Genomic DNA, 18054 nt, shown 5'->3' with positions numbered 1-18054 from the left:
AATGATTTCAATATGGAAAATGAAATGAATGTCGGCATCTCAGATACCAGCTTTCAATTGAACGTTTTGATATCCGAGTCCCTCGGCGCAAATTCCTGCCGGTCATCTAGCATCAAGACTGTAGCGAGAATGCCTCCGGCCCATGACGTCTTTGACTCGTGGAATTTGTTCTTGTTTCCATCCTCGAAGGAATGGGATGAAGCTGACACCAGCAATGACCCAATTGGGTTTAGTATGATTGACATATTTCAACGACACGCCTCTCTCCATCGACTCAGGATTCCTTCCCTCTCGTCTTTTCTCTTCTCTTTTCAACAATGATACTGACGATCAAATGCCCTTTCCGGTTCGTATCGGTGTGCTCCGTGCTGCCGTAACGTTCTGTTCTCCCCAAAACGACCACTCACCAAACAATTCTATTCGCCGCAGCGGAGCCTCCTCCCTATTCTCACCTGGAGGGAATCCCCAAAGCCGTCGTCGAGCTCGCCGTTTATGTCCTGGAAAGACATCTTGGCCGAAGTAAGCCTTATGCAGAGATTGTCTTTCTGCTGTATGCTCTCGGGCCAAACATTCGTCAGACACGCGTTGAGTCGTTCTCATGCAAGAATTTATCACGCATGAACCAATGTCCATTACGGTTAACAACAGCCTCTATGACAATTACTCTTTGGTCATCAATGCGCGGCAGCTGTATGAATGAAAAGTCATAACTTCTAATGCCATGCACTGGACAATGATGACCGAAGGCCAAAGTTTTTCCCACTCGGAGAAAAGAAGTGTATACATTTCCATGATCGCTTTTTCCACACTGTCTGGCCAAGAAGAGGACCAAAACAACTTCACCATTTTGCTTTTTGCTTTCGGAGCGAAGATTTCTGACCAGCTCACATTCATCCATCGCTAGGTGAGGGAGTGATGCGACCCCTTAGATACGCCATGTTCCTAGTCACGTTCACATCCGATCCGCGAAAGATGAATCCCACACGTCTCTTCTTCCTCTTCTACACCGGTCATCCCCATCCCAGGCATCCGGTAAACAGATCACGAAGTCATCCCTCCCCGCCTCCTCAAACACTTCAGGGTCCTCATATTGCGTGTCAGGTCTGCGGGGACTCCATTCCTCTTCTGTATACATCTTGTCATTAGAAGCTACACAACCTTTCCTGGTAAGATGGAACGAGATTCGTGTACACCTTAACTCACCTCCCAAGCACCTCAACAATATCCCAGCATCATGGCGTGACGAGTCTGTACAACTCATGCCCAAGCTGTGCGACAAATAAAATCCGATTCACACTCGAGACGTCAACCCCTTGCTATCCTTCTTTGCCGAACGGCTAATACAAAGGGGAATCATGGGTCACCTGAAGCTGCACCGCCAGGGTTGAACAAGAAGATCAAAACCATCGAAGATCCTTTGGATTAGAAGAAGCAAGAACACGACGAAATGAGTGAGACACTCATTGCATACGAGAAAATTCCTTCAATTGTCAATCCGCGACGAGCACTTGATTATCGATGCTTAAGGAGTCTCAGAGGTTACCACTCGCCAGATGACTTGCCGACGTCCAAACAACATCGGCATCGACATCATGATCCAAACCAATTAGAAAGTCCCCTAGTCGAGCTTGACCTTCAATGTCTCAGCTGTCAAATGCACCGCGCTGAAAGAGCTGCGCAATACGATTGTGTCGGCCAGGTCAGAAGGTTTCGAATTGCGAAAGGTAACTCTTTGGTGGGATCATATCCTTCTTCGCTTAATCCAAAGATCCCAGCAGGTCGCCTTCAAGTTGGAAGAAGCTGGGCATGTCGCCAGAATCAACATGACTCCAACCCAAATTGACAGAACCTGCGTTCTCCCGAGGACCGAATATGTGGCTTGGTTCAATCGGGATGCGTACACGGTGGATGTCAAGATTACAGTTTAATTAGGGCATTTCCTTCATCATCGTACAAGCATGTATTATTTGCGACACAACCACAGAACTGCCGAGAGACAAGCAGGCAGACACCGGGCTGAAGCTATCACGAGCTGTACAACAGCGCTGGGTTTACGATTACAAAGTGGCACCAGCTATGAGCTACGGCTTTTCTTGGGGTGGGTTGAACACAGATGAGATCCCTTTCCATGCATTTCGTCCTGCACATCATTCTTTCTATTACCAAGCCGATGTCAAATGCATCGAGACGGCGCTCTGACCTCCAATCATATCTCTCTTCATGCATTTCCCGGGTTCTTCAAGCATCTTTTCTTCCTTTCTTTCGCTTGTTTCGTTTTCATCATGCACGCCGACACTCCAATATGGTCCACGGCCCTGTCCTTACGCGAGTCGTTCGGCCCCAACATCCAGCCCGGATTCATCAATATTCTTCCGACTAATGTGCACCGGAGAGGAGGTCGCCGATCTGTTATTCTCGAGTGAGAGTAAGCCTGCAACATATTGTTGATCTCGTGTCGCTGACAGGGACAGGGTCATGGATGCACGTTCCTAGATATAGACGCGACCGCCCTACTGTCACGGGCAGCAGGATTTGAGAGCAGAAGTGACAAGCAAATGAAGCCCAGCACATCCTAATTTCCGAGGGACACAAACGAGGACAACGATCGACCATGGTCATTCGTCTTTACTGGCTTTTTGACGCATCTAGATCACGCTGCCACCGTCTTCGTAGATGATCGTCTTCAAACTTCCGAAAAATTTCGGATTCCAAGCGAGGGACCGAGCTGAACATTCCTCTCCCCACCATCTCGGTCCGCACTCCCATAGATGCTGTTCAAGTTGTCAGAACAATTCGACATGACGAACAAAGATCTGGCTAAAGCACACCGCAGATAAGAAACCAGCTGCTTATTCGATGTGACATGATACAAGAAACACGAGCGAGAGGCAGAGTCAAAAAGAATTTGGAGCTCAGACCACGACTTATTCTGAGTGTGGGAATCCACGCACGTCCGCAACGATTGCTGCTGTTCGTGTGCCTCCCGTTCATCAATAGGAGACCAGGAAACCAGCACGTTTCTTTTCGTGGAGACGTGAAGACGTGAAGACGGACGTGCTCGACGGACAGCGATGGTAACCGCGACAAAAGTCGAATTCTCAACTTCAACCTCAACCGTCACACTAAATTGGGGTTATGGAACATGCCTTGAAGTGGGCGTCGTCACATCACTGACACCTGCCAACAAACCAGCCAACCTATCGGGGTAGGATTCGCGTCAACAAAGGGCTGTCACTTCTCAGGGCTCTTCATGGCCATCTCACACTTCAGCTACAAGATTCGTTCGATATAGGCTCTTTGTACATGCCAAATTACGGCGACGGATCACGATTTGCTATAAAAAGGCCAACTGCGACTCGGTTCACCTGAATATTACAAACTCGGACCGTCCACGACTTAGGCAGAAGATAGACGAACGAACAAGCTTTTCTACAAGGCTCTCATTGCCGATTTCTCAATATTTATACGACATGCCAGGGGCAAAAGCAGAAACGGAAACAGAATGGGCAGACCGAATAAATTGAATCACTCCGGGTCCATCAGGTATGAGACATCAGTATACTAGTATACGACGCACTACTCCAGCAAGGTATAATATACCGTAGAGCACCTGGTTCTCGTACAGTTCTGAAAGCTCAACCCCGACAAAACGCGGTGGGAACCTGACCAGGACTCAGACTTGATTTGTGCACTCAGAGTCACCATGGATTTTGTTTTCCATTTCCCTGTCCAATCGAGTCATCGGTGTGGTTCGATGTGAACGAACAATCGACCAGGGCTTTGTTCCTTGTGGCCCTCCCGATTTTGCCGGGAGAACCCATCCATCCTCCCATAACAATTTATTTGATCGCCCTTTTTGACCCCCAAACCCAAAAACCCTAGCTTGTGCATAGAAGATAAAGAATCAACTGCGTAGCTCAGTATCCTTCTCCTTCTCCATCTCCTTCCGTTTCAACCAAATCTGTCTTTCCCCTACCAAAACCCAGATTTGTCCACTTGTCATTTCTGTTATTCGATTCGTCGGTTGGCTCCACGTTCCCGACTGATCGCTCGCACCGTTTCGCCTCCGCTGCTGTAATGATTCACCCAAGATACATTCGAAAAGTCATCGTGAAAAATGACCCAGAGATCCTTAGGGAGGGTCAATGAACCCCCCCACCCAGGAACGTCATACAGGTCTACGTTTCACCATCATCTTCTGTCAAAGCCAGTTGAAAGAAAGGTAGTTAAGACGCCATTTTCAAGGTTCTGTATGTCCCAATGCAATATCCAAGCACGATCCCCAAGAGCACACCGGATTGACCACTCGAAAACAGATTGCAGTGGAGAAAAGAAAGCCAGGGAGGGGTAGTCGTCGAGACGTGGTCATAGGTTCGCCCTTGATTACACTCTCAACGAACGTAGGGGTTCAGAATTCGAGCAATTTTATTGCCTTTCGTGCCATCGGCACGAGTGTATACCAATTCCCCGTCCATTAGATCATCGTCTTCCTCTTCTCGAATCTCACGAGTTCTGGTGTCTGGTTCAATGTAATCATTGGCACCGGACGGTGGGTAATGACGGGCCGGAGGGGTGGGGGCAAGAACGGGCGCCATTGGTCGTGCTCCTGCTTTCAGAGCGGCACCATGGTCATAGGTTTGCGGACTGTATGACCGTTTGGTGGAAGACGACTCTGGTAAATTCCACTGTCGGGTATTCTGGTCGTATGACACATTACTCGTGCTGATGGGGAAGTGCAGGGGCGGGAGAATGAGGTTGTTATCATTGTCGGGCGTGATGGGCCTCATGTGAGGAGGCTGAGTGCCGCTGGGCGTGGGCGTGGGCGTGGTGGATTGGTAGGACCTGGAAGCGGGAGCAGGAGGAGCACGCATGGTGGGTGCCGGGCCAACAGGACTGTCGAGGATATGTCGAGGGGCTGGAGGTGGGGGTGGATTGAATGCCGGGGGCGGTGGCATTGAAGAGGTTGGAGTCAAACTGGGTAACGAAGGACTCGCGAGAGGCATGCTTGCAATGGACGATTGGCGACTTGGGATCGCAGGTCGGCCATAGATACTTTCGATTGATGCTCTTCTCGCGGTTTCGGCTTCGTATTGACTGCCGAGGCTATTTCGACTGGCCGACCGTGAATGCTCCAGTGCCCGGTATGTGGCTTGGGGAGTGCCGTGGTATGAACTGTTGTGATCATCATCGGCATCAGCACCGGCCTTCTTCGCTCTCTTTCTCTGCCTGATATCCCGCCGGATGCGAACTCGGCAACCCTGATCGGCGACCAGCTTGCTCAGTGCCGTGCTGGTGTTCAGGCCTGGGAATTTCTTGGCACTGTAAACCTGGAACGGAACCGATTGAACTTCCAAGCGATTGGACATGCTTTCGTGACGAACAGGTGGGGTGAACTTCTCGCTCGATGGGGGAGGAACGGTGAATGGTTTTCCATGGTCCGCATCCATTTCATGCTTGACCCCTTCGAAGAGGGAGAATTTGAGTCGATACCAACCTTCGTGCCGGACCGATAGGTCTGGAAAGATGAAGTAGGCAGCTCGTTCGGGCCGGTCAAGATACGCGGCGCTGGCCACGGCAACACCAGTCAACACTGGAATTGCCGGAGGGGTATGCATCTTGCCCGAGGCGATTGGCCGTGCCACTTCCAAGCTCGCATATAGCATAAAGGTGGCATCATAAATCATGGTGACATCGGTCTCGTTGGAAAATACTCTGAGCTCGACAACTGGAGGGGGATCAACTGGTCTGCGGTCGGCCGATGCTGTTTTTGCTTTAGTGGGCGTTCGAAAAGAGGGAAAAATCAACCACTCACATCTGGGACCGGAGCCGCATGCTCGAGCCTTCTCGGGTTGCTGCACCACCTCTAGACTATATGTGATACGTCTGCCGTCGATGGTGAATCGGGAGAATTCACTCTTGGTTTCGTTGGGTGGTTGCACCATGTTGTGTTTGATGCCGCCAATATGGTATGTTCCGGTGGGAGGGGGGTCGAGGTATACGGCCGAGACGCCTGGGATGAAAAGTTGGGGGATAGCGGGAGTCGGGCCTGGTTGAGGCAGTAAGGGCCGTTCAGCGTGATACTCGGGCCCTACAACCTCCCTCAGGGAGGGGAGACTCTGATCTGGCTCTGGGTCGAGGACCGTAGATGAAGTGGAAGGCTGACGTGACTGTTGAGGGCTATCCATACCGTCGGTTAGCGAGGGATCGGAAACAGATGGGACTTGGGACATGATGAATCGCGAGAAACCTTGAAAAGGAGAACAGAAGCATGCACAAAGAGAATACCGGCGTAGCGGCGGATGGGTCAACCTAAATATTCCCAACCGCGATGGCAACGTGAACACCCCAGTGTTCTGCGGGCCACTGGTGCCTGCGGTTCTCCCGTCACAAGGCACTCTCTGCCTTTTGGTAGCTCACGGATTTCTTTGGGTGTCGAAAGCCACCGTAGCCGACACCTCAGCTGAATCAAGATGGAATCCGAGGACGGGGAAAAGACTAACCTCTGCTAAGCATCCACTATTGCTTCTCCGCTACAACTCGAGGCCAGTTTCCAGTTTCACCAAAGAACTCTTCGACAAAATAGGCGGCTTGCTCAAACAAAGTTGACTCAAGTCTCGGTATGCTATGACTTGGCCGAACACTCTTCCGACCTTGTGGATTGGGTTTGTTACGCGACCAGTGGATGAGAGGATGCGTTGAACAGTAATGGGAGAGCTGGATTTCTTCGGGAATCAATCACGATCATCGATGTCTTTCTTTGGCTCCTCCTGCGCGGGTGTACAATGGTTGGAATACTTGGGTCAACCACTGATGATTCCTGAACTTTCCCAACTAGAGTTTGTCAATCGATTGAATTGGAAGAGACAGAGCTCGTTGTGTGGGTAATGTTATGATATTTCGGGAGGTGTGCGGTAGAAGGACGATCAGTCGTTGGAGGAACCGAAGTGTTGGAACGAGTTTCTTTGTTGCTCGTAGAGAGAACGATCTGCAGCGGAGATACCAATATCGAAGCGGCCAGAGCGTCTGTCCTTACAGTGAGGGGAGGAGGGAGAGACGAGAAGACGACTGATTGAAGAGAACTCCAGGACTTGAACACATCCACGGCGCAATGCCCTGAGTGTTGAGGGTGGCAACAAGTATGGAACAGTTAGCTGGTGAGGGAAAGAATGGAAAGGGATGGGGTGTTGAAGGAGGAGAATTGGATGACCGAAGAATTCAACCGAACGAGCAAAAGATGGACTAATACAGTGCATACTGAAAAGGCATTGGGGACGAGCGGGTATCAGTCCAGCACCAGCACCAGCACCAAGCAAGGTTAACCTGAATGCCTGCCGTCCTCTGCTCTGCGGGCTGGCTGGCAGGGCTTCTCCCCTTCCCTCACACTGATGAACCATCCTTGTACTCCCTACCCGAGGGCTCGCAAAGCACACACCACTTGGACCGCACGCCACCATTCCCATCTGCTCATCGTATCCCGGTGCCGCTAAACTTTCTGGCGGCAAGCGTCGTACAAAAGGGCATAATGGGCATGGGTCCGGCTCATAGGCGCCGCAGTAGTCGGTGGTTCCGGCAAAGGGATAGTTTGACTTTGCTGCCTATCTTCTACAGGTTTAGGTGCTTTCTGGCTGGGCCACCCTTCGTACTCGCTACCACCTGCCGCAATGTCTATCTGAGATCCTTTTGGAGATTTGGACCGGACTAATAGGTGCACGCTCCCTCGGTTTGGAGAGGGAGGCCATCCACCATCCGACTCCCCCGGCCCTCGCCCCCGTCTCTGTAGGTGTATCGAGCGACAAGCTAACCGGTCCGGCGAAAAACTATCCTGCGGCACTAATGCCAGCCTACTGCTGTTATCACAGAACCGCTTCAAAGCTAGTCCTGTCTCATTCCTATCCGACGCAGTGGCCCAAAAAGACCACTGCAAAACGTTGAAAAGTTGGGGGTGTTCAATCATGGAGAGTGCGGCAGACAAAAAGACACACACCCGAAAAAAAAAAAAAAAAAAAAAATTCCACCATGATGAGTGAAGAGAGAGTGAGAGCAAGGAAGGTCGCGTGGCAGGAATTTGGAATAAGGACAAAAAGAAACTCGATGGGAATATTCGTCAAGCCCAAGTGAGCCTTGACAAGCATAAGAACGGTCTGTCTGCAATCAAATTCTTGGTCAAGTAACGGCAGACTGCGCTACTCTTGCCTGAGGTGGCCGAACAACAGGGCTGGTCGGCTCACCTGATCAAGAATATCGTTTCCTCTTGAAATTATTTCGATGTTAATAAACCATTCTAAGCATGAGGAAATTTCGTTCTGCTCAAGACTTGATTCACATCGGGTTGAGTCGAAGACAAGGGGTGGTTCGTTACACACGTGCCCCTCTCACCTGGCCCATCTAGGATTCCCTCTCGTGCAACATTCATCTGTCAGAGATTGTGCGCTACGACCTTGATGCTGCACCCATCCGTCCCATCCTTTTCGATTCACTGCGGCCGTTGAGAGCCCATATGAGGGTGAAGCCGCATCGCCGATGAGAAAAACCTGAATGGTTTGGGTTTGACGATTGACAGCGTCAGAGGTTTTTCACCGTGCAAGTTTCCCAGCAAGCTTTCAAACGTGGTTGACGGGCCGGCTCCAGAAACATGGCTATGGGATGCACGATAGATTGCAAGGGGCAAACCAAAGGTTCGTAGAGGACCCAGAGGACCAGGAAGACAGGCACCACCGATAGACGAGACACGCCAGAGAGGTGCCATGAAAGGTCCCAGGGCACGCTAAACCGATGTCAGAGCGCCCTACTACGGAACCCGAGGCCAGCCCCCCTCCCAAAAGAACCGACGAAGGAGGGTTTCGGACATGATGACACTGTGGGGAAAAGATCGACGGACATTTTGGACAGTTTTGATGGGGAAGCCAGTGAGATGGCTCCCTTTGCCACAACGTCGAGCAAAGAGACAAGGGGGAGGGAATTCAAAGCCGTAGGGCCCGTGCACGATGGGCTCCCCGGCTTTTTTTTTCAAGTTGATTTCCAGATTTCCAGCCCGGCAGCACCAATTCAATTGTACAAGCCAACTAATGCGCCAACAACCTTCCCCAGTCCTTCCTTTAGGGATTCACTGGTCTGTACCTGGAACCGGCCGGGCCTGAAACCGAATTTTGTGCATGAGAACGAAAACCCAGAAGAGCCACTTGTTTTGGTGACGGCATTTTTGGGCTTACAGAAGTGCCGTTCGATTCCTTGCGCTAGCCCACCCAGCACCTTCCGCACTCCTATAACCCCTCAATTCCGAAAAGAGGAAAGTATCTATTAACCCGTTGTGCAATATGCCGCCGAACGCCGCGCAGCTGTCTCGCTTAGAGACTTCTCACCGGAAAACGCTGTGCTAAATAGGATTCCCATGGCCAAAACATCCTTGCGAAAAACTTTGACAGCAACAACGTACCGTTTGAGTATGGTGTACGAAAAATTGAAGGTCGATTTTCCCGTCCTCGTTGTCTTTGGCTCTCAACATCATGGCCCCATCGATACGAGAGATCACTTCGTTCTCATTTCGATAGATCGAGCGGACCACACATGCTCGGTTCGATCCTTCGATCTGAAGCGAAGCCTCATTTGTATTTCTCATCAGAGATATAAGAATTTTGATCTCAACAAATTTGGGGGGTGGCCGGGCCATTATTGAACGGGTGCTGACCCCGCCGGCCCCTCTGGGTACCTGCATTGTGTCCATCGTCGCTTACCACATTCATTTCAAGGACAAGTCAGAGCCAGGATGTACAGGAATAAAAGTCTCGACGTCCGCCACATCAAGTTTTAGACCCCTCTGCACCACTCTTTTCGTGTCATCCACGCTTTTGGCAGGTCTTTTAGTTTTCCTCGAACGTCGCACCCGAGCCACCCTTTTTGGGGGCTAGCTCCAATTACGCCAGCAGAATCACAACGTTCACCAAGCTTGAAGAATCTCAATCTTGATGACTGGCTGAATAAAAATCCGGATTGGCCGTGACCCTGAATGGACGAATCAGATCTTACGAACACGCTTCTGGAGAGTCGTTCATCTTCTAGACTGCTTGAGGCTATGTTGGGATGGTGGGATGGTTGGAATCATGGGGCCTTTCCAATGACGTGAACATCCGCTGTTATTGGACCCGACTGCACCACTGACTGCAGCCGTACATTGGCCGAACCAACAAATTTGACAGCCATCCAGGATGGCTTCTGTACCAATCAACCTGCACACCCAAACCACTCAACTCAAAGGTAATACCGGTCTGAATGTCTTTGACTAGCTGACCAGATGAAAATTTTTCCGGGCAGAAACGGCTTCATCAAAGGCCAGCATCGATGCCCACGTGTCGGTGGCGTTACGAGTGACAAGCCTCAACACCATCTTCATTCTCCGACAAGGAGGTCATTGTTGGTCATGCTCTGGGATGTTCGACAGGAGCAAGCTTTGCTCTCAATTTCGAAAGAAAGGACCAAAACTATCATTTCATGCGTCCCATCTTTGTGGACTATCCACAGAAGTCAGCCATCAATTTGACATCTGGGTAGCTGCTTCGTCCTAACCGAGTGAGAGTATATTCCTGCCTTGTACCACTTTCCTTGGAACTCTATTTGCTGTGCCGACAATTTCGTCCTCCCGGACTGACGAATATTGATTGTCACACCACTTTTTCAAACATGAATTGTTAACTCCAGGAGTGGTCCTGCTGAATTCGATTGGTCGGTCGTTTTCTCCGAAAACCGAGTCGATGATCTTGTTTTTGAGTTGGAACCATTCTGTCAGCGTCTTAACGCCTCTTCCACACATTTACTATCAAGCCCTAAGATTTGCGCCAGACACCCTAGACGACAGGCAGGTAACGTTCTACGACCACCGACCCAGATGAGCTCTCCTTGTCAAGATAAATGTAGACATTGACTTTTTCACTGCTTGTGGTGGGTAGGATCTCACCATGACAATGCTCTCTTTCAGTCACAAGACGTGCTCACATGATTTACCTCCTTTAGAGGGGGCCTGGACGGCGATCAAGTCGCTGTTTTGCCCCCCATTTCAAAATTGATCTCCAAAGGACATTAGGTACCAATTCTCGACTTTATGCGCCGGTGAAATGTATTGCAAATCAAGCCATTAGGTCAGCCAGCAAAAGAAACCCTCCTGTGACAGGTCGATACGTAGGCACCGTATGCTTCCATCTTCGTCGCAATATCTCCTCCGCTTCCTTTCTGATTAAATTGGAAATCCTTAACTCCTGAAATCAGACATACAGCGGCGACGCCGTAAGCTGGAGACAAGTCGAGGTCGGCATGACGGTGGGTCGTGCCCACTGTAGCTGCCAACCAAGTGGATGAGGAACTGTACCTGCCTCCGTTCAACAAAAGCTCGCTCGACCAAATTATTCCTTTGATGTATCTTTCGCGAATGGAATCCATTGATCTCTCACTCACATCCAATCCTTCTTAGCCTCGCAATGCGGTGTTTGTGATTCTATTATCGTTGGGCTTTTCATTCTACTGAATTGTTCTTGTGTCCTTGAAACATCAATCCTTGGAAAGATTCCATAGGCATACATTAATATTTGTCCTGATCATACTTTTCATATCCTCCGGTCATCTTCTCTCGTCTTCGCACCCCGTCGCGAAGCTAACAGTGCTGGTTCCTTCTTGTTCAGGTGTAGTCGTGACGATTTGTCGCTCGTGTATAGCCTTTGACCAAACTCTTGCCTCCTGATATCTATTATTATGAAGAACGACGTCATGATAGTCAACACAGTCAACTCTTTCCTCCCCACGAAAGAGTTGTTCCCTCCATGCGGTCTCCGCGCTCCCGAATTTTCTTCAAACCCTTTCAATTCCGGCAGTGAGGTGTACAGCATATAGCCTTTGTAGATGCCATCGTCGCCCTGGACAAGTCGAAGCATTCCCTTTCCACGTCCAAATTTTGTTTCGATGGAAAGCATGCTCTCGACCCACTCAGGGCCGTCCACTGGCGATGAAGTTGACGGAGCAAACTTCCCTGCTTCATTGAGTTTGAAGCTTGGAAAGCTACATCCTCGAATTCGTGGCTCGAGAAATGCCATGATTGTGGGAAGGCCGTGGAGGGTGTGAAAATCCCCATCCAAAGCGAGATGGATCCCGCCGCCGTGGTTCTGTATGGATGAGCGACAACGGTTGAGAAACATTAGCATTCGACAATGCAGAGGCAAATTGGTCGAGTCATTTTGGCGCGATGTCGCGAGGGGAGAGATTCTCGCTCAGTGTTACCTTCGACTCGGATTTGGAAAGTCGCTGAAGGGATATATCGCAAGGCTGAGGCGGCCCTTGGGCAACGCTCATGGCGGAAATGCTCGAGAAAACAAATCTTGACTTTGAGTAATAGAGATTTCCATCAATGCCCTGAAAAACCGATGGTAAAATAACACGGTGGAGAGAACAAGTTCTGGGGCCTTTTATCTTCGAAACACCTCGTGTATTTCTTGGCCCCGCGATCTGAGAGATTGAAGCAGGTGTGCGAATACATTTCTGCAGAAGCCGTTCTCTTGCCATTCTGGATGCGATTCAAGGGACGAACTAAATATCACTGGTCGAGTGGCATCATTCGTGGAATCTTCGGATTGGATCCCGTGACTGCTTCGATGTGAGGTTCGTTTCGTAAAGTTTTGGTGTCATATCGCTCCCGGAAGGCATTGGCTCCACACGATCAGCTCGTCGGACTTGAATAGCGGGACCATTCCTCTGCTATCGTCGATGTCCGTATTTATGACGACGGTTTTATGAATTCGTGTGAGCTAATTGCATTCTGATTGGAGATCGGGCCTTATGCTGATTCTCGAAAGGGTTGGGAGGGTAATAGTGAGACCTCACCGGAAGCGGTACTACGAGGCTGAATATGTCCACGACCGGTGGTTACATTTCTCTGACTGAATTTCCAGTCTCGAGGATTCCTGCAGCTCGAAGAGAAACGAAGCTTGTTCGAGACCGGTTTGTGATTTCAACTGAGAGGCATGATTGCGTGCCCTTTTGATATTTGACAGACAATTCGAGTGTATTGAGTTATCGAACATGGATGTTGTCTAAACACATCGGCCGCCGTCCACTTCCAAATTCACGCCCGTGATGAATTCTGCTTCGTCACTGGCAAGGTAACAACAAGCGTTAGCCACATCCTTGGGTGTGCTACCTCGTCCTAAAGGTACAGTCGAAACAAAGGCCTTTCTGTTCTCTTCGGTGTCTGGTTTTCCCAGGAAAAGATGTGTCCTGGACGACAAAATGTCAGCAAGAGCTCTTCATGGTTAGACTGAATGGTGGAATTGTGAACTGACATCCCTGTGCTTCCGACGACGGGGCAAACGGCATTAAATCTGATTTTCTTAGGCGCATATTCCACTGCCATCGTCTTGGTGGCATTGCTGACCGCGGCCTTGGAAGCATTATACCAAGTTAGCCCGGGACGTGGCCTGATCCCGGCCGTGGAAGCAATCTGAATGAAACAGCCAGGTCGGTTGTTCTCCATGAAGTATGGCAACAGTACACTACTCGAAAGATAAATACTCTTCACATTGACATTGAAGCACAAGTCGAAATCGTTATCGGTGACTGTCTCGGTTGGCTTGTTGCTGTAAGTGGCTCCGGCATTGTTGACTATGATGTCGAGGCCTCCAAAGGAGTCGATGGCCTTCTTGAGCAAGGATTCCCAATCAGAGCGCTGGGTGACGTTGGCTACTTGGAACTCGCAGCCCAATGACTGCGCGACGCTGGTGCCATTCTCTTGAGACAGGTCACAGATGAGGACTTTGGCCCCTTCTTGAACGAATTTGGTTGCAATTCCGGCGCCAAAACCACTGCCACCACCCGTAACAATGGCGACTTTTCCTTCGAGGCGGCCGGCCATGTTGACAAGCAAGGTTTCTGGGGCTTACTTTCGACTGGGATTTGGGATTGGAAACCGGTAGAAGAAAAGGGACGAGAGTGTCGGGGAGCGGAGTTTTCTTGTACCGAGTTGAAAGTGGTAACTCCGTTGATCGGATGGTTCAAGTTTTTGGGAGCGTCGAAAAAGTTTCCTGTCTAGTTCGAAACACAGCTGTTTGGAAAAGTCCAATACTCTGTTTGCCGGAGAATGGAGGGGCCAGGGACGTAACAATGCGCAGCCTTGTCTCACTGAAAATACCACGCTGTCGGATGTCGGATTATCTGTTCTTCCGGAAAGACACTGTTTTTCCCTTTGGCAGAGAGTGTATCCGGTCTTATCAAACTTCAGCACCATTGACATCCTGTTGTACGTGCCAGGAACAGGGTTTTTCAAATTGTTGAGTTGTAGCATCTGTTTCCTCAACTCAAGGTCGCCCTGCAGGTAAGTGAAGTCCTGCTGCACTGATCAATACTCGATAGAGCAACCCATTCCCTGCGGGTTCTGACGCCTGTGACATCAGTCCCCGAAGAGAAATTTCGTTTCATATCTTCATTCGTGATGGACGACTCCATCTCTCGGGCTTCGTGTTCATATCTTCAATATCGTGTGAAAACATCGGTTCGCGACTGAATAGAGTCCTTACGACGATGAGTCAAGCCAAGATCCTTCCAGCGATAACGAATGTGGCCTCCTGGGCTCTTAAATCCAGCCCGTCCGCCTGGCTGAAGTCCTGGCTTCTGTATCTGGGCATTCAAACACACGTGAGAGCAACCATGGAGCCCGAGATGAAGCCCCTTCACAATGTCTGCGAATATCTTCATGCCCTTCACATCTATACTGATGAAGCCCGACGGGGAGAAGTGAGGACGGTTTCGGCCCATCATTTCTGCTCTCATGTCGGCAAAGGCAAGTAATCACAATCTTGGGGTTTGGAAGGAAACATGCTAAGATACTTCAAGATGTTCGACAATGCTTGATCTACGACTCGTGCCAACCGGGTGCCCGTCTCATCGGGGTCGAGTTCATGATCCCCAAATCCCGTTACCTCACTCTAGATCCCGAAGAGCAAAGGCTTTGGCACTCGCATGAATTCGAAGTCAAGTCCGGCATGCTAGTCCTCCCGTACCCCGAATCCCACAAGCAGCAAAAAGATCAATGGGATGAACTGGAGACAAAGGCCATGGAAGAGGTGGTCAATTTGTACGGCAAACTCTATCATTTCTGGCAAGTCGACCAGGGTCATGACTTGCCGCTTGGCAGCCCGACATTGATGGGCTCGTTGACCGACAGCCAGCAAATCGACATTGACGAGGCGATGGCAGAGAGGAACCAAGAGCAAGAGATTGATCAACCCATGAAACGCGAGCGGCGGAAGTACCTTGAGCTGGCTGGCATTCCGGACAACGCCGACTCTTGGTGGAAAGAGGCAAAAGAGAAGAAGATGGGTATCTACGCAGAGTAGACAAGGAAGTGCTCCGTGGTGACATGCGGATATGAAGGGCACGCAGCATATCCATTAGCACCGCACGAGATAGACATCGGTAGGAGGAGGTATTGGTCGACATTGTAATCAAAAATACGGGCCCATTTCCGAATGACGTAATTAATGTGTACTTTTTCAAATTTTCCGACCGCATTGTGAGACACTGCCGTGTCGGCAACATTCTCATGCGTCACGACCGATCTTGCCACTGATGTGCCTTTTAATTTGTCTGCAGGCAGATATTTCAATCCGCCTTATCGGGGCCACGATGTAACGAGATTTCTCAATGCTCAGAGTCATCACCTTTTTCCAAGCCGACCACCCCCTTCGCGCATCTGCACACTAGCGTCGATTACAATGTTCAAAAAGAAACCTCAAATCAAGAACCTCTCCCCTCTTCGCTCCTCAGACCGACGGAGACTGGCCGACCAAATCATTGTCGATTACCAGGTGCACGTCCCGACATTAGAAGAGATAGATCCCACATTCTCTGCTGCCCAAGGCCAAAGCGCTCCCCCCTCCAACAATCCCACTCCCGCCCTCTCATCCACTCGAACCAGCCTCATTCCCGAGACATGTCTCTCAGCGCGCTTTACAACACATTCGGGACCAAATGCCACTCTGGTCTCAGGGACGGTCTATGTCGGTGCACATCCGGGTCAAGAAGAGAGAATATTATGGATTCAGCATGGAAAAGATTCGCGGCTATATCCCACCGTGTATACACTGTGGCATAATCCGGGTTTGGTCCCGCTATTGCACACGCAGGACTTCGTGGTCGAAAAGCTCCGTACCGGAGCCGATTTGATGACTCCAGGTCTTGTGGGTGGCCCTCCCTGGCCCGATGCCGCCAAGATTGGTGCCGTTGTCGCCGTCGCCGGATTGGAGAGGCCGAGTGTGCCGATATGGGTCGGCACGTGTAAGATTGACGTTTCAAGCCTGGGTCGCGTTCAAGGAGCAAAAGGAGCGGCTGTTGAAGGCGTCCATTGGGAAGGCGATGAGATCTGGAATTGGAGCCAGGCTGGAACTGGAGGACGATCTGCTCCACGGACAATCGAAGGTTGGGAAGCCGAAAATGGAGTGGAACGATTACATCTGGAAGACAATGAAGACGATGATGGTCAGGAAGACGGCGGTGTGGCCTTGGACCCTTCGACAGTGGAATCCCACCATGGAGAAATCCTCGCCGATGACTCAACCGCAGAGCCGGATGGGGCCGAACCCGAACGGGAACCAACGACTGCTGAGGTGGATGATGCCTTTGTCGACGCCTTCCTCTATGCCGTCTACAATGCCAAAAAGAAGGGCGAGCCCCCCCACTATGGATTTGATTTTCCGATTCAACCATCCTATTTGATGTCGAACATGGTCCAACCTCATCTCCGATTCCAGACCCAACACTACACCATTAAGAAGACATCATGGAAAACCATCAAGAAATTTATCAAATACCTCGACAAAGCTGTGTTGGTCAAGTCCAAAGATAGAAACGGAGGTGAGACGGTCATTTTGGACATTGATTTCGATGACGAAAAGGTTTGCAACTTCGCACCATACGAGCTCCCCAAACCCAAATCTCAGCGAGCCACCACGGGCCCCGGAGACACTCAACCATCCTCTTCGGGAAGCGCCACCGACCTGTCACTGGGACAAAAACTGACCTTGCAAATCGTCTACCGAGCATCCAACAAGCTGGTCCCAGACCTCATCCCTTCCAAGACATCATTCTACACCTCGTCGCAAATCTCCTCGTTCCTGAAGAAGTACATCGAAAACAACCCATCCTTGACAACGAATACCTCGTCTCCACGCTTCATCAAATTCGACCCGTTCATCGCCAACAACATTCTCTCGTCGAATCCCTCCGCCATCGATACCCGAGCCCTTGCCGCGGGCGAAATCGCTCGCGACGCTCTTCTCAAACGTATCCTCGACGACTCTCACCTATGCATCCCCCACTGGTTACTCCTTCGCAACGATCAAACCTACGACCCGGAGAATCCCGACTCAACACCCACACTGAAACCCAAATCCGGATCACCTCCACACGTGAACATTACGCTGGAAAAACGTTCGGGCACGAAAGTGGTCACCAAGATCTCAGGGCTTGAAGTGTTTGGTATCAGCCCTCAGATTTTGGGACCTGAGTTGCAAAAAAAGTGCGCGGGGAGTGCCAGTGTCGGTCAATTGGTCGGTGGGAAACCGGGGATGTTGGAGGTCTTGGTGCAAGGGGACCAGAGAGATGTGGTCGAGAAGGAAGTCGAGAAGAGAGGTGTGGACAGACGATGGATCAATGTCGAGGACAAGACGAAGAAAAAGAAGAAGAACTGAATAGGAAGATTGAATGATGTGGTCACGTTACGAAAGAAGTCGTAAAAAGAGACACCGTCGAGAATGAAAATGAAGATGAATATGTCCCATCTAACTCAAGCTTGGGTCCTCCGCAACCATATGTCCCCCCTCTTCTCTCAATATTTCTTCCGAGGACGAGGCCCGCTCCTCATTTGCTGTGAGCATATTCCACGCTTCCAAAATACAATCTCAAGTGACGAATTCTATCAGCGAATAATCCGCCTAGACCCAAGGTCTTCACTTCAAGGTGCGTGATCTGTGGTGTATCCTTTCGACGATGCCTTTAAACCGTACCTCAAATGACGAATTCCAGCAG

The 18054-nt window shown here is 50.3% G+C and overlaps 5 protein-coding genes across 5 annotated transcripts; 2 read left to right on the top strand and 3 right to left on the bottom strand.

Moving 5' to 3' along the window:
- Window positions 1-4391: 4391 nt before the first annotated feature.
- Window positions 4392-6230, bottom strand: Z518_00211 (uncharacterized protein; the record flags this gene model as incomplete). The annotated part of the gene is made up of 2 exons (XM_013420815.1): window positions 4392-5761; window positions 5813-6230. The coding sequence occupies 2 exons, from the start codon at window positions 6228-6230 to the stop codon at window positions 4392-4394; spliced, it is 1788 nt and encodes a 595-aa protein (XP_013276269.1).
- A 5361-nt stretch (window positions 6231-11591) lies between these two features.
- Z518_00210 (uncharacterized protein) lies at window positions 11592-12074 on the bottom strand (the record flags this gene model as incomplete). Its single annotated transcript, XM_013420814.1, has 1 exon — window positions 11592-12074. One exon carries the CDS (start codon window positions 12072-12074, stop codon window positions 11592-11594), a length of 483 nt encoding a protein of 160 aa, XP_013276268.1.
- A 993-nt stretch (window positions 12075-13067) lies between these two features.
- On the bottom strand, window positions 13068-13885 carry Z518_00209 (uncharacterized protein; the record flags this gene model as incomplete). The annotated part of the gene is made up of 2 exons (XM_013420813.1): window positions 13068-13251; window positions 13317-13885. 2 exons carry the CDS (start codon window positions 13883-13885, stop codon window positions 13068-13070), a joined length of 753 nt encoding a protein of 250 aa, XP_013276267.1.
- Window positions 13886-14550: 665 nt separating this feature from the next.
- Window positions 14551-15365, top strand: Z518_00208 (uncharacterized protein; the record flags this gene model as incomplete). Its single annotated transcript, XM_013420812.1, has 2 exons — window positions 14551-14763; window positions 14853-15365. 2 exons carry the CDS (start codon window positions 14551-14553, stop codon window positions 15363-15365), a joined length of 726 nt encoding a protein of 241 aa, XP_013276266.1.
- A 378-nt stretch (window positions 15366-15743) lies between these two features.
- Z518_00207 (uncharacterized protein) lies at window positions 15744-17717 on the top strand (the record flags this gene model as incomplete). Its single annotated transcript, XM_013420811.1, has 1 exon — window positions 15744-17717. One exon carries the CDS (start codon window positions 15744-15746, stop codon window positions 17715-17717), a length of 1974 nt encoding a protein of 657 aa, XP_013276265.1.
- Between the last annotated feature and the right edge of the window lie 337 nt (window positions 17718-18054).

This window comes from Rhinocladiella mackenziei, assembly GCF_000835555.1.
Source record: "Rhinocladiella mackenziei CBS 650.93 unplaced genomic scaffold supercont1.1, whole genome shotgun sequence".
Taxonomy (NCBI): Eukaryota; Fungi; Ascomycota; class Eurotiomycetes; order Chaetothyriales; family Herpotrichiellaceae; genus Rhinocladiella; species Rhinocladiella mackenziei.
This window is presented reverse-complemented; position numbering and strand designations above follow the sequence as displayed.